At 40.7% G+C, this 15,097-nt stretch overlaps 1 protein-coding gene across 2 annotated transcripts; it reads left to right on the top strand.

Moving 5' to 3' along the window:
• The first annotated feature begins 2,281 nt into the window (after window positions 1–2,281).
• Window positions 2,282–14,756, top strand: pthlha (parathyroid hormone-like hormone a). Of its 2 annotated transcripts, none has more exons than XM_053863309.1 (4): window positions 2,282–2,377; window positions 9,594–9,711; window positions 13,233–13,780; window positions 14,116–14,756. In XM_053863309.1, the coding sequence occupies exons 2-3, from the start codon at window positions 9,605–9,607 to the stop codon at window positions 13,756–13,758; spliced, it is 633 nt and encodes a 210-aa protein (XP_053719284.1). In that variant the 5' UTR covers window positions 2,282–2,377; window positions 9,594–9,604; the 3' UTR covers window positions 13,759–13,780; window positions 14,116–14,756. The 2 variants fall into 2 exon arrangements, with proteins under 2 accessions (XP_053719284.1, XP_053719283.1); XM_053863308.1 differs by lacking the exon at window positions 2,282–2,377 and adding an exon at window positions 9,305–9,451.
• The last annotated feature ends 341 nt before the right edge of the window (window positions 14,757–15,097 follow it).

The raw sequence follows: 15,097 nt of genomic DNA, 5'->3' as shown, positions 1-15,097 counted from the left end.
GGTAAACACTGTGTTTGCTCAACTTCCTTCTGCCAGAATATTAATGTTTTCTTGTTGTGCCCTTTATAAAATATTTGGTTTGATAATTTGAATTAACTCATGGTAAAATGCATTACATTTCAAAGACAAAAACCAACCTTAAGTGCCACAGTTCCCCGCTCTAACCACCATTCCACGGTGAAATTGAGTCTAAAACAGACAGAGGCAACATATTCTTGTCACAATAGACGCGTAAAAGTTGGTTAAGTTGGTGTTCTTATCTGGACACAGTACAGCCGATTATTTGCATTGACATTTTCTCATCTTTTTGTTGATGCCAGCTGCGGGATGAGAAGAAAAACTTCAAAATTCATACCATTTTCCAAATTCATTCCCTTTATAGAGGTACATAGGGCAAGAGTAATAGATCCCTGGATATGTTGGGAGTCCATTGCAGGACGAACAAACATTCACACCTACACAAGACCATCAAATATTATACAATACAAGAGTCTCTGCTCTGTTTCCATGACATGTCTGTACAACATTTTGTGTGTTGAAACTGGGAAAGAAGAACAATATTACCATATTTTTTACAAATCTGAGATGGGTGGCGATGAAAATAGTTTAAAGCCATCATGGAAAAACATGTTTGCTGTCAGAAGTTGGAAACTCTGCTCCCGATAATTTTTCCCTCAAAGGAGGTTTGTGGGTGAAAGGTCAGTGGGAATACTGGTTTGTGACTCACATTGATTTGGGAGGTTTCCAGACTGGGATCACAGTGACTTGGATGAGAGACAGAAAAGACTGAGGGATTCTGATTCCCTCTGTTTCATATCAGCTACTACATAAGGGATGAGTATTGAATGTAATTATGGAAATGTATTTATGTATACGTAAAGATAGACATTGCAGAATGTAGCATACAATCGCTGACAACAGGCTAGATTTGGTCACTCCAGAAATGAAGACCTAAGTGAGAAAATATAGAGCAATGAGAAATATGCCGTACACATTCCACAATATATACAATATCTGACACATTTTACAATAAGATCTGAGCAAGCCACAATAATAAAATTAGCTTGCATTGTTAGTGGAAACCTTAGAGTTATATATTATCAGCTGAAATGCTATACTATTTCTACATATGTATTTCTCCTCTTTTGCTAACAGAAATATAATTTAAATAAATAACACTTTTAGACAGACAGCGGTACCAAAGCTTTTGATACCAAAAAAAGAATTCAGATCAATATGAAAGAATCAGACATGACACACAACAGAGGGAACACAAAATACAGACAAAAACAGGACAGATACACTGAGAAACAAAAGACAATCAAGTGCAGTAAGACAGTAAAATAACTTCAAAACTAATATTCCAATCATTGAATCCAGTAAGTAGACAATATCGCATAAAAGTGAACAGTTTGCAACATTAGTTTGAGTTGTTTTTTATGCAACTTTCTTCATATGTTGGTCATACACATTACGTTATGTCGTCTAGAGAACTGCTAACTATACACATACATATTTTGGAATCTTTAAACATTTATGAATGGGTTTAGTTAGCTGCAAGCTACTAACTACATGAAAGGATTTTACTTGTGTCTGTGTGTTTTCACTCATTCTTTGAGTGTCCGACTGGGCAGCATTCACAACCCCAAAACCACAGCTCATTGGCTAAACTTGGACCAACTGCGACCAGAAAGGGCAGCCGTTCTTATATTAGCAGAGGACAGAAGGCGGAGGCGTGACGGTAGAAGCCATGACTACAATATGTCATGGAGAGTTTTCACAGCAGAGAAAAACTAGCATGCAGCAGGGGGTCATTAGAGCAGAAGACGCCAAGTCAAACTCAGAGACCACTGAGATAAAGCCAGAGCAGCTCCTCGCCTCCGCCTTGTTTTCATTATCGCCCTGTAAATTATTACATTAATGTGCCCAAGTAAAGTTTAAGCCTGCGAGGAATAACATGGCTTCGCCTCAGTGACGTGCACACGAGTGAAAAACAGCGAGGTGGCTCGACGTACTGCGACGTGCAACCACCAAACCACAACTGGGAGACATTTGAGCCCTCGACAACAACTCCATGTGTGATTGGTTTGAGCTGTGGTGCGTTTCCTTGTGAAAAAGAGTGAAGGATGTGGGTGGAAGCGTAGTACGTTCATCCATCTAATTACAAACTCTGCTGCTGCGACGTGGTGATGATGCCGTTGAGCCGCCGTGATGTCATCAGCAGTGATGGACCTGGTTTATAAGGAAGCTTCACCGAACCAGTTCAGAGATGCTCAGACAACCTGCGGGGGACATCGCTCTTTGACAGCTGTCACTTTTTCTGTGTCTTCGTGGATTTTGAGTCACAATTCAACACGAGCAAGGAGCTTAAACTTTGGTGAGTAAAGTTTAAAATGACTTCATATCACACATCACAAGATTATTCATTGAAGAATTATTTCCCATTAACATTTTGTTGCATATTTGAATTCAGAAAACAAAGCATGACATATTTAAATAACTTTTGTAGCACAGTTTTGTTTTGTTATAACATTTATATTTTTTGATGGGCTAAATGTGGACCATTTTAAATTGCTAAAATGATTTTAAATAAAACTACACTCTAATATTGATCTGGTCACCTGTCTAGACTGATCTGGATTCAGTTGCTCCGTGTGGACTCAAATATGTTTGACATTAATAGTCTACCATATGGTTTGTATTAAACATCAATCACGTTAGATGATAGTCAGCAGATTCATTTTGTTACTTTGGTCCTTCAAGAAAATGTGAACTACAGGTGTTTGTTCATGTCGCTGTTCATCCTCCTCATGTTAACCTTAACAATATTCAAGTTTTAAGAAGTTATTTGTACTATTCTATTCCTTTCCTCTCATTATTTAAATCACATTTTTGATTTTCAAGTCGCATCTGGGAGTTACACATCCTGTGGTTAATAAAAATTCAATTCTTATCCAAATTTCTATTTATTTAGTGCAAAGCAGTTCTATATCTATCTATCTGTATTTAAAATTGTGAAGATTGGAATACAATTTTTATATGTGGTGTCACTTCAAAATGCCTTCAACCACACCCCCAGTCGTCCCATAACCAACTTCAATTCCTTTTTTGTCATGAAACGCCCACTAGTAACTCGGAAAGCACTCAGAGAGTGCAAACCTCTGCCAATAGAGAGTCCTTTAAAAGAAAATTCTGGATCCGAGTGGTGACCCAAAATTATCATTTGATTCTTGTCTCATTTCATTTATTTCCAGAAATTTTCAACCATTTAATTCGTCCATCCTTATCTTTTCAAGTTATTATGAACACAGACAGACAAACCACTGATGTCCAAAACATAACTTGGCGGAGGTAACAATTGACTGAAACAAAGCATTATACTGAACTTACCAAATAGTGTGGTCTATATGAATATTGTGTTTTAACTCTGACATACTAGTGAAGCTACAGTACAGATCAGAAATCAGATATGTCACCCTGTAGTTTTATAAATGACTGCTTTGATGCCAATATTGAATACATTTAAAATCACATCTTATGTGACATATTATTTTGACCTCATTCTTATATTGTCTGAAATAAAGGAGCGATGTTTCAGTATATGAGAGTCTCGGATAAGTAACAGCTCTTCAGATAATGATTATGTGAGCAGAATCGATGTGGAAAGCTTTTCCATGTCATTCATACTTAACAGTTGGCATGGCATGACTTGTTTTTAAATGCATTATTTGGCATATCAAGTGATGCAACCTGATGGGTGTGATGGTCAGTTTCAACTTTCATGCTGAGATAGCGTGAACAAAAGCCTTCAGCCTCTCAAGTGATATGAGTAGAGTAGCAACACAGCATGTCCTTGGTGTGAAGTGAATTCCCAAACTCTGTTTATGAGTCAGAAAAGCGCTTTTGAATGTGACTTTTTCTCCTCATATTTCCACATTCCTATTACTTTTTTTGCCATATATCTTCTGTTTTGAAGTCAAGAGGTCCTTGCTTTTGAATGGAATTAGATTTTACAATTTTCCACCAACACTTACCAGAAGGTTTTGGGAATTCTTTTATCTTTAGCGTTCTCCTCTGCACATCTTTTAGGCCGTCTCTTATAGCTATTATGGTCTTGAGTTTCTAAAGTGTGTCTTTTAACACAATAATCAAATCATAAGCCTAAACCCTAAAAAGAGCTGCTAATGACAACAGTTTAGCGAGTCCAAACCGCTCTCTGTATTGACTGTCTGGCAGTGCAGTGGGAACCATAATCAGATGTAATTGAGCACAGGGACATGATTGTGGGATCCAACAGTGACACACCAGTAGATTGGGCTCTCACATCTGGTGACATCTGCAGAAATCAGACTGCAGGCGCCGCCGTCGAGTCTTCACAACACTCAGAGTTGACTTGCAACATGCAGAAAGTGTCAAGATGCCAAGGAGACTGTTTCGTGTTTAGTTCCATTTTAGGTTGCTGACGTTTGAGCTGCTATTTATAACATCTGGCTGGTGGGATCGGTGCGATACTTTTGGGCTGGGTTTTACTTGTTCCCTCAGAGGGTCAGTCTGCAGAAATCGTTGCTCTTTGTGTCCAGTCCATTTCTTTCTGTTTTTCGAAAACCTATTATTTGTCATATAAAAATCATGATTCACGCCCATCCCACAGTTTTACACTACAAAGCTTAAAGAGCAGATGACATCACTCACACCCGCGCAGGAGCCAGGGTCTCAAGCATGAAAGTTTCAACACACTTTGACACGATTCTTCTTGGTAGGTTCCATTTAGTACCACCCTAAAATGCACCATGAATAGGGGTGCGGTTATTTTTTTTCTACTGTGATGTGAAGCAAAGGAAGGTGCAAACTCAATATGTGTTAGCTAAGCTTGTCGCTAACAGTGTTTGCTGTGGTCATTCTGAGGTGAAACTTTCCGTTACACTTTGAATGAAAAATGACACCTCAACAGCAAAAGTATATTTTAACATTTCATTCAATGCCTGTGTTCCCACAACAGATGACCTTTGCTATTGAATCATATGACATCACATAGCTCATGAACAGTTACTGTGACTTTATCAGCTCTTTCTCTAGCTCCTTTCATGCCCAGTTAAAACCCTTGTTCCCAGAGTGTAGAGTGATTTTATTTGTCAACATCACCAGACTCAAACACTTTAACAGCATTAGAAAACAGTGTGACATAACTTCATGACTGTGTAGGAGGTGAGTTGGTACAGTGGAGGCAGATTCCTTCCAAACTCTGAATTCCTTCTTCTCAAGAGTGACCGTTGTGGCGGGGGGAGAGGGGTCCTGGAGGTAAGCCAGAGGTTACTGCAGTCGGAGGAAGGCCACCCCTGAGACGTCTCACGGCCTCTTCATCATCCCTCAATCATCATCATCCATCATGGCTGGCTCTCACTGCCGCTGCCATCCTCCACCCCGGGAACTGATTTATCACCGGATCATGAGCTCAGTGTCTACATACCTACTTTACATCAAAGTGGAAGACAGTAGGGGTTGAGGAGCTTTTATTGAATGCATTGTTACATACTGCAATCCTTGACCAGATGTTGTGAAGTCCCCCAGAATTGTATTTATTAGTTCCTCACCGACTTAGGAACATGAACTGTTGAATGAGGAAAATGACAATTGGGGACTATCCTGATCCTACTGACTTTAAAAGGGTTGAGATGAAAACATTCTCCTCAAAAAAGGATAAAAGGGTTTGCAGATTCAATTTTGTTCGATTTGCTGACAAGGTGTAACTTGCATGCTCAATTGAAGAAGCCCGGTGATGACAGATGTGGTGTTGACGGGGTCATGGCGGCTAACAGAACCTAGCTTTGTTCTCAGTCGCGCAGATTATATGTAGACATTTGTTTTGTGTCGATGTCTGCCAAGACGGAGCAATTTTCTGTGAATCTAAAACAGCTTTCCTGGCTGCGACCCCATACACACAACGGCTGCCAGGAAAATACTTTTTCTGGTACCTGTTTACATGCAGGTGAAGTTCACTTCAGTGGGACCCCTCCAGAACGCAGAGAGGTCTGGAGAAAGTCTGCCATGTGGGCAGTGCTTCGACAGGTAGACTTTCATTTTGGCGCCAGCGCTCCTCCTTTTGTCCTCTGGTGCAGTTCCTGAAACCGATCCAAGAGGAGACGCTCGTAAAATGGAAGGAACTTGACTCATTTGTCGACGACAGGAGGAAACCCCTCTCTCCCAAATCAGTGAAATGATGACTCTGTGAGGAACAATGGATTGTGTTTATTATTACTGATGAGTGAGGAGAACAGTTTCACCCAGCAGGCGGAGTTCATAATGAGCGGTTGTTTCATGTTGAGACTTTTTATAGACTTGAGTCAGAGGACGTGCAGGAGAAGTGTCACTGGCCTTTGGGCTGTTTTGGAGCCGTTTGAGCCCCTAGAGGCCAAGAGTAATGTTAGCAAAACATTTGGAAGTGCACGGTGGGCTTTCATGCTCTTTACTCTCAGTGTGTCCGCTCTCAGGAGGGTCTCTGATTAAAGCTGACCCAAAACAAACCAGAGTTTCTTCAACTGTCGGCTGACTCAGCATGTGAATCTTCCCAAGAGACGGCGAGCTTCGCTACGTACAAGCAGCAGCCTTTTTTCGACCCACACACCTTCAACAACAGCGGCTGATGTGTCTACAGGCTTCAGGCTCATGCAGGAGTTAAAGGGTTCAAGTGAGACATGACAGCCTAGCTTAGCATCACTATCGCGTGTCTGTGGCCAGGCGACGCAAGTCATTGATATTTCCCATGTACTTAGTGTTGATAGATAAGTGCTACACAACACAGGAGTTCATTGAGCACCACCTTCAGGTTTAATAAAATAAAACATAGCTCACGGTCAAAAATTGGATAGAGGAACGACACTGTTTGCTAATGTAGTGGACCCAAATGGATCATGTTGACTGTGAAAGTAACAAGTCTTTCAAGTTTTGAGCTCTTGTCTATCCTGTCTACTTGTACGTTAGTAAACTCAAATGTGCAGGACACACGACATTTGAATAGTGATTTGATCATTCACCTTATCAAAGGCAAAACCCAGCTATACCTATGCTAGCTATGAGTGTCCAAGCTTCATCCTTCAGCAGACTGTATGGATGCCACTATTGAATCCAGAAACAGGAGTAGTAGGAAAATGAATTTGACTCCAAACACTGAGCTAAGATGCTAATTTTAGCCTCTAAGAAATAAGACACTTAATAATCAGATGTGAGGTTCTTTTGAGATATAATAGTCAGACAAAAAAAAGTATGTAAAATATTGAGGAATTCTGAATTATTCTAATTTCTCCTTAATATACTCTAGTATAGTGTACATATATGCATTAGAACGTACTCCTGGAAATATTTGTAGTCTACAGGCAAAAAGCAAATGCAGCTGATGCTAGATTAAGTTTGGCTACACATGACACTGCGTAATCCAGGAAGAGAAAATTCTTTTTTTTTTTACATTCACAAGAGTTGTGAGCTTTGCTGCCCCTGGCGGTCAGTATTGATATTTCAGCTTGGTACATTCCATTAACCAATGACTTGGCAAATCCCATCAAATGAAACCTTGTTGTTCCAGTGTTGACTTTTGTATCGTGAATGCAGCAGTGATCAGTTACATAACAGCCAATCGTTTCTGTGTTAGTCATTTCGTTGACGATGCTGATTCGATTAGGTTGGATTAGGTTTGTTATCAAGTGCGGTCATCTGAGAGCGTTCACAGATGAAGAGATGTTCATTACAAATGTGTTGCCAGAGGTTTAAACAGCCTTGGGAATTTATTACATTGCACTTCAGTAGGTATCCAGTATATATGTGTATATATATCTATATACACACATATATGTGTATATATATATATATATATATATATATATATATATATATATATATATATATACCAGGGGTGGGATTAAAAAAAATACTCTAATTAATTCGACAAATTTGAATGAAGTTGGTATATTACTGAATCAAATGATGGATTAAATGATGGATACATTTAAACAACAAAATATTAATATTCATATTTTTCATCAGTTTGACAATGGCACAATAACTCACGATGCTGGCTGTATTCAAGTTTTTATATCACCTTATTTAAACTAAAGCTCTTTTAATGTCTTGAAAATATTTGTATAAGAATTTCAGTTTTATAAGAATTTCAAATACATTCAGAGTAGTGGAAACCCTGGCCATTGACCCTGGCATATCTCCCACCTGTTTGATAGACTGATCTAAAGTGACAGCTAGACGTCACCAATCTTACTTTGGGCCATCGATGGTCGTCATACACGAGTCTTTCTCAGATAGTGGTCCGTGCCTCCAGCTGCTGTCGTCTGTGATCACGAGCTTGGAGATGGCACAGTTGTATTTTTAAAAGATCCAGTCGAACCAGTCACTGCTGCCAGAAGCATGTCCAAAAATTTAAGATGAAGGTTGTCAACAGAGCAAAAATGCAAATATGACATTTCACATGGTCACCAAATGTTCTCCTACAGACACATAACATAATCCTCAAGCAATATTTGGATTGATCCTTCAATTTAAGCCTCTGTGTCATAGAGGTTCACTCTGAATTAAATATGCAGTACTTACTGCAATATTCGTAATACTATACTCATTAATCCCGGTATTCTTAAGGATTTTTTTAGAATTCAACGTCAAAAATGTGTGTCTCATTCAGTGTTGAAATGCTTTATTGGATTATCAAACCCACCATTGCCCCTTATTGAGCTTTATTTTTGACCCAATGTTGGGCTGTAAAATAATCAAACAGTCCATAATCCACAGCAGAGCTTCCTCTCTTATTGAGAAGATGTTTGCAATGTTCTGACCATCTGAAAGATTTCTTTACGGAAAGTTTCCTGGTACATGCTTACCTCGGGGGAGTAATGCTGTGCGGAGTCTGTATTTAGCAGCTAGATGGCACTACTCTCGTCTGGCAATGTCCTCAGAACTTTCTGGAAGTCAAGCCAAGCGAGCTCTTTCGTAGAACCATCTTGCTTGCAAGAGTTTTTTTTCGTTGAATTTGGTTTGTTAGATGTTAAAAGCTCCTTTCCATTTGTTTTTAGTCCTGGTCAATGCAAATCTGAAGTCTTTAAATGCCAGAGCATCCCTTGGCTCTCCTTGCTGCTTGAGCGCCACCTTCCTGCCAATCCCTGTCCTATAGCTCATCGCAGAGTCCGTCCCCCCCAGCTCTGAAGTCCTCCCCCGCCTCCTCCCCTTCTCCTCCTCGGACCTGCACTCATGATAGCGACCTGCAGCAACAGCAGCAGACTCTCAGTCTTAACATCAGTCCAACACCTGGACCTGCTCTACTGGACCTTCTTCCTTCTGTGGACTTTTACCTCTGCGGATCTTTGACAGAACACATCTGGATGTTTGTTTGCACCTGGCTTGACACTTGTGGAAAGTTTGAGACTTTGAATAGACTTTTCTGGACTTCAGTGGGAGAGTAAGTTTCCTCCACATGTGTTTTGCTTTGAGTGAATCATTCAGGACTCGTCTCCGCCGCGTCTCCACTCATCCCCAGACTGATGACTGAGTGTCTCTGCTGCCAGGGTTTGACTTGCTCACACTCTCTTTGGTTCTTTTAGGAGACGTCAAGATGTTCTGCTCCAAGAGAGTCCTGCAGCAATGGTGCTTCGCTCTCTTCTTGCTCTGCTCTCCGGTGCCTCACGATGGAAGACCCATCGATGCTCTCAGCAACAGAATGTAAGTCTAAGCTCTGAGTCATCAGTGACTTTTGAGTTCTCATTGCGCTTCCTGCATTTTTGTTTCACTGCAGCGCGTTTATCAGACTCACTCTTGTGGTCTGAACTTTAAGTTAATTTCATTTCACATTAGTTGGTTGAGCTTCCTATGATTCAAACTGGCGCTGTGTTACACTGATGACTCAAACTAAGGCTGGATTTCATGAAAAAAATACTCATATCTAGAACATTTTATCCTTTTCACATGTTAACTACACAAACAGCCAACATTTCACTTTGTGAGCTAAACCATTTATTTGTTCACATGACTAAAGTGAATAGATAAACAGATAAATAATAAACGGCCAAGTAAATATACTTGAATATTTCTTACAAACGCCCACAAACAGATTGAGTTTTAAGGACATGGCTTAATAATGCACATCCACTGATTTGCATAGTTGAAAGTGATGAAAATAGTCAAGGAGAAAAAAGAACATCTCATTTTATTACGACTTTTTAAAATTGTCTAAGAAATTAAATGATATGTCTCATAAAAAATGTGTGATAGATTATCGTTGTTTATAAAGGTTTCTTGTTCAAATGCTGTGACATCACTGAAGCTCTCAGATGAGATCAGTGTCCTAACTGGTGAAAGTCAGTGCGAGCCAGAAGTGCGGGCACAACCAAACAGGGACGATATGAACTTCAGGGTTTCAGACCAGCAACAGTCAAGCCTGGAGCACCTCGGCCCACCAAACACAAACTGAATATTGCTGATATTCCACTCGGCCGTGACCCAAACCAAACGTGCTGATCCTGCTGAGCCGCCACCTGCCAACATGAATAAATGCCCTTTCAAGTCGTTAAGCTCGAACCTTCAGCGCACTCTTCCTGTGGAGAGATCGTATCTGATGTGCGGAGAGGAGCTGCTTCTGGATTCCTGCGGAATCTCAGATGTAGAGCGTGTGTGCCGGCCACAGCAGTTGACAGACTGTGTTGTCCCGGTTAATGGCCTCCAGTGTGTGTGAGCGTGTTTTTATGCGAGAGCGCCCGTCAAGGAGGCTGCTCTCCTCTGTGATCTGCTCTTAATAGTATTTCAGAACATCTCTAGGGCGGTAAGGAAAACACGCATGTGAAGTAAAAGCAGTGGAAGCTGCTGACCTTTGACCTCCCCTCATCTGTTGCAGGGATTTTGAGAACTGAGAAATGTTTTGCTGTTTAACAGACACAGGAGGGTCGTCGCATGAATCTGGGTTATTGCCGAAGAAAGTACTTTTGTGTCAAGTGTTGTTCAGCTTACGAGTTTTCGTGAACAAAGTCAGGTTTCAACTAGCAAAGAGAGTGTAGTGGTTTGCAAGAACCACATAGCACAAAAAGCTGCTTGAAGTTATATTTGAGTTTAGGGTTTGTTGTTCTTGGAGACTCTTGGCAAATCACTCCTGAGCATCATGTCAAATAACACAAAACCTAAATCACTGTACACACATTAGGAAAGACACTGGAAAGATGCTTCTTCACTAGAATGTTCAAGGTGAAACAATATTGTGACGGAGAGTTGCGCTTCATTTTATTGCTTTTTATCAATGAAAATTGAAATATTTTTAGAGTATTTTCCTAGTACTTTATTGCTCAATTTCCTCATTGTCAAGCTTTATATATTGAGGCGCAAATGTGGAATGTGGATAATATTTATAGTCTGCTGTTTTATAGGAAATAAGTTGCGTGCTTGATCCTCTGATTCTCTATTTTGTGGTGATGTAGGGCATATTGGTACATTACATCGCCATACGAGAGCACAATTTACATTTACAGTGAAGGGATTTTAGTCACTTTCATTCCGTGCACAAGGAAATATCCATAAAAGTATGTGCGTTAACCTGATTAACCTCAGTGTTGCGTCGAACAAAATTGTCATTTGGGTAACGCATTTGTCTATGTAATGGAAACATGGGGTGCACCCAGAAAATCCCTCAAAATAGAGTCATCACTGACAACTTATGTAACATATGTAGCCAATTAAAAATCATGTTTCGGGTGGAGGTGGGCTGTGAGAGGGTGAGACTGTATAATGTGTGATGTCTGGATGGTTTGAATATCAATCCGAGCTGTGGCACATGACATGGTCAGTCTCGGCACCAGGGTTATTCCAATTTCCTGGTCCCTCCGCTGTCGGGACCTACAGTAGAGCGAGTGAGCAGGAAACGTTCAGATCAAACACCAGTTTTGTCCTCGATGACTGGCCACTTCGTTTTCCAAACACGCTGCCTTTCATTCCTCCGCCTCAGTGAGGAACAATTAAGGTGAGGCAGGTTGGAGGTCTGCCACCTCAGGATGTTCCATGCCCAATGTCTCTGGACGTTGTTTGAAGTGACTTTTATTAAAGGTAAAGCAGAACCAGATCACTTTTCAAAGGCTCCCACTGTTCTTCCCTTTGACAGGAAATATCTGTATGCATATAAACACGAGCGGCTCGTAGAGCTTCTGTGTTTGGGAGGCTGCATTGTTGAGGATAATATTACTATTATTATTTCAGTCAGCAGAAAAGCTGGAATATGAAAGTTTCCCCTCACACTTTCTCATTCGGGTTGACTCGGCGCTCCAGAAGGCATGAGTGTGGATAATCTCTATGAAGTCGAGAGCAGCTGCCGGCCAGAACACCACCATGGGAAACTGTGATCGCTAATCAGTCCCCGCTATCTCCGACTGAAGCTGGGCTGTTTATGTGCTCACACACCTGAAGTGTTTGGCCAGCCTTGGTGCTCCGCAGTTCCCAGGCCTCAAGTCCAGCCTGTGTTTGTGTAAGCCTTTACACAGAGTAATGTGACTCCGCAGCAAAGCAAGTCTGAATCCTCCTGCAACTCCAGGAAGATAACACTATCTGAGCTCTTCTTCTGGCCGTTAGAAACTCATCTTCAATCGGACTTTTATTGAATTTAAACTCATTAAATAAATCATTCCGATCGTCCTCGTTTTTGGCAACGCATAGTGCCATCTTGGGTCTGTTATTAGTAATTACAACTTAAGTCGACGTACTTGTTTCTGCGCAGATACTACCATCTTGTGGCCGTTCGTACTAACAAACTTTCGGCATTGGAATAGCGTATGGATCACACGTGCATCAACAATAAAAATTGAAGTTACAAAAAAAGAATAACATTATTAATTCTTCTATATCACGTTTTTGCACTTCAAGTATCAACGGAGGTTTTTACTCGACTATGTCTATATAAAATGTCTATAAAAAGAGTATTTAATATTTTGTATTTTATATTATTCTATCCTCTGTGTTAAAGTTTTTTTCTGATTCTATAAGGGGATAATGAGTGTGTTTTACATTGCATTGCAACGTCCATCGAGTTGCAGTGCTCTTACAAGATACTGTAAAACTTGACACTTCTGTTCGGACACTTTGCCCTGACCTTTCGATCCACCTTTGCAACGTCAAGAAATTTGGAAGTTGCACCTCTCAACCTCGGATGCTGTAGATCTACTTGTAATTTGTGTAGAAGGAACCTTCATTTCTGTGTTTCCTCTCAACAGAAAGCGCTCTGTGACTCACGCCCAGCTGATGCACGACAAAGGCCGAACGATTCAAGAATTGAAACGGCGCTTGTGGCTGCAAGAGCTCCTGGATGAAGTTCACACGGCGGCCATCCGAGACCTTCCTGTGCGGCCTCCGAGCAGTGCAGGCGGGAGCAGCAGCGGGGGCGGAGTCGTGCTGCCCGGTGTCGGGATCAGCCTCAATCCGAGCACCACAGGAAGCACCATGCACTCCAAACCTCCTGGAGGAACGAAGAACCTTCCCATCAGCTTCCAGCTGGAGGAGGAGGAGGAGAGCACCAACCTCCCTCAGGAGACCAACAAGTCCCAAACCTACAAGGACAGTGTCCTCAAGTCATCGGGCAAGAAGAAGAAGAAAGGGAGGTCAGGGAAAAGGAGAGAAGGCGAGAAGAGGAAGCGACGCGCGCGATCAGTCGGGTGGAGGCTCGACGACGACGACGACCCTGGAAGTGGACTCCGGCTAGAATGGAAGTCACTGCTCGGCCTGAGGAGGGCGCTGCATTGAACGCTGTCAGTCTCTGACGAAGGTGAGTCCAGACCCGCCTTCTGGGAAGTTTCTGGTGCAGGATCTCTACTTTCATGAAGAGGAATATTTGTATTGTATTATATTGATTATATTTGTATTTGTACAACTCTAATTTAAAAAGGTTGTGGTCATTTTACAAGTAATATCACATTATAATTTCAGTTTTATTTCCCAAAGACTGTACAAAACCTTTCAACCAACGCTTATTTGATGCTTCATTTGAGAGCAACCAAGTCAGAAACTCTGTAAAATAAGCAATGCATTTATGTTTTCGTGAGATTGTGCGTTGAATATTGATTCAAATGACTAATCAGCGCCCCTCTCCTTCTCTTTCAGAAACCTATGGACAATCGGACTCCTAGATACTCACATTGCAGATGTCTGTAATGGTGATTGTTTGGAAAGAATTGGAAAAAAAGTATTTATTGTCTGTAAATATTTTTAAATATATCAGAACAAATAGCAGAATATGATTAGAAACCTATTTGATGCTCTGTGGGCGACAGATCTTTGTGAAACCTTGCTTTTTTAATTGCGGTATGTCTGACATTTTCTTTTTTTTTTTTCTTTTTTTTTTTCCAGTAATTTATTATGTCTGAATGGTGTATTTATTTTGTAAATGTATCGAGGTGCTGCTGACCTACTATATTTTTGTACCATAATGCACTTTAGATATCTGAATATATATATAAATATATATACCATTAATTTTGTTTGTTTTTTTGTGGATGACTGAAATGAAGAAGAAAAAAAACACAAAGGTTGTCATTGTGTGTTGTTTATTTTTCCCTTCACTCAACCATGCAAAATCAAATTCTCTTCCTTGCTGCTGTTTATTTTGTTTGCGACTTATTGTCAAGTGTTCTGTTTCACCCCCACTCACTCTGCTTCTCAATGCCAAAGTTCATTTTTGTACATAGATCAAACCCATTGGATGTTGTTGCACTGAGATGAACACCTGTACTGAACTGATTAAACATTTGACAGAAGCCTCACAGTGTCTGTCTGTTCTTGCTTACCACTGAATTTAAATGCTCAGTATTGATAGTGACGTAAGTCCCAAGATCAGAGACCCATGGCACCAAAAAAAATAAAAATTGAAATCATCTGGTCATTTGACCGAACTACAGTCTGTAGTTAACTAAATTAGACTGTGGCATGACAGTCTGCCATGACATGTAATTTACAGTTGATCCAATGCGAAGAGGAAGTTAGAAGGGACAGAGATGGAGGTACTAAGGTCTTAATTGTGTGAAACTGAAAAAGACAAGAATCAGAATCAGAAAACTTTATTAATCCCAAGGGAAATTGTGTTCGT

This window comes from Synchiropus splendidus, chromosome 4 (assembly GCF_027744825.2).
Source record: "Synchiropus splendidus isolate RoL2022-P1 chromosome 4, RoL_Sspl_1.0, whole genome shotgun sequence".
NCBI classification, from domain to species: domain Eukaryota; kingdom Metazoa; phylum Chordata; class Actinopteri; order Syngnathiformes; family Callionymidae; genus Synchiropus; species Synchiropus splendidus.
Note: the sequence above shows the minus strand (reverse complement) of the source record. Positions and strands in the feature narration are given on the sequence as shown.

Coding starts and splice junctions, on each gene's coding strand:
- pthlha (XM_053863309.1), top strand. CDS start 9,605: ATGTTCTGCTCCAAGAGAGTCCTGCAGCAATGGTGCTTCGCTCTCTTC. Junction 9,712..13,232: donor GATGCTCTCAGCAACAGAAT/GTAAGTCTAAGC, acceptor TCCTCTCAACAG/AAAGCGCTCTGTGACTCACG.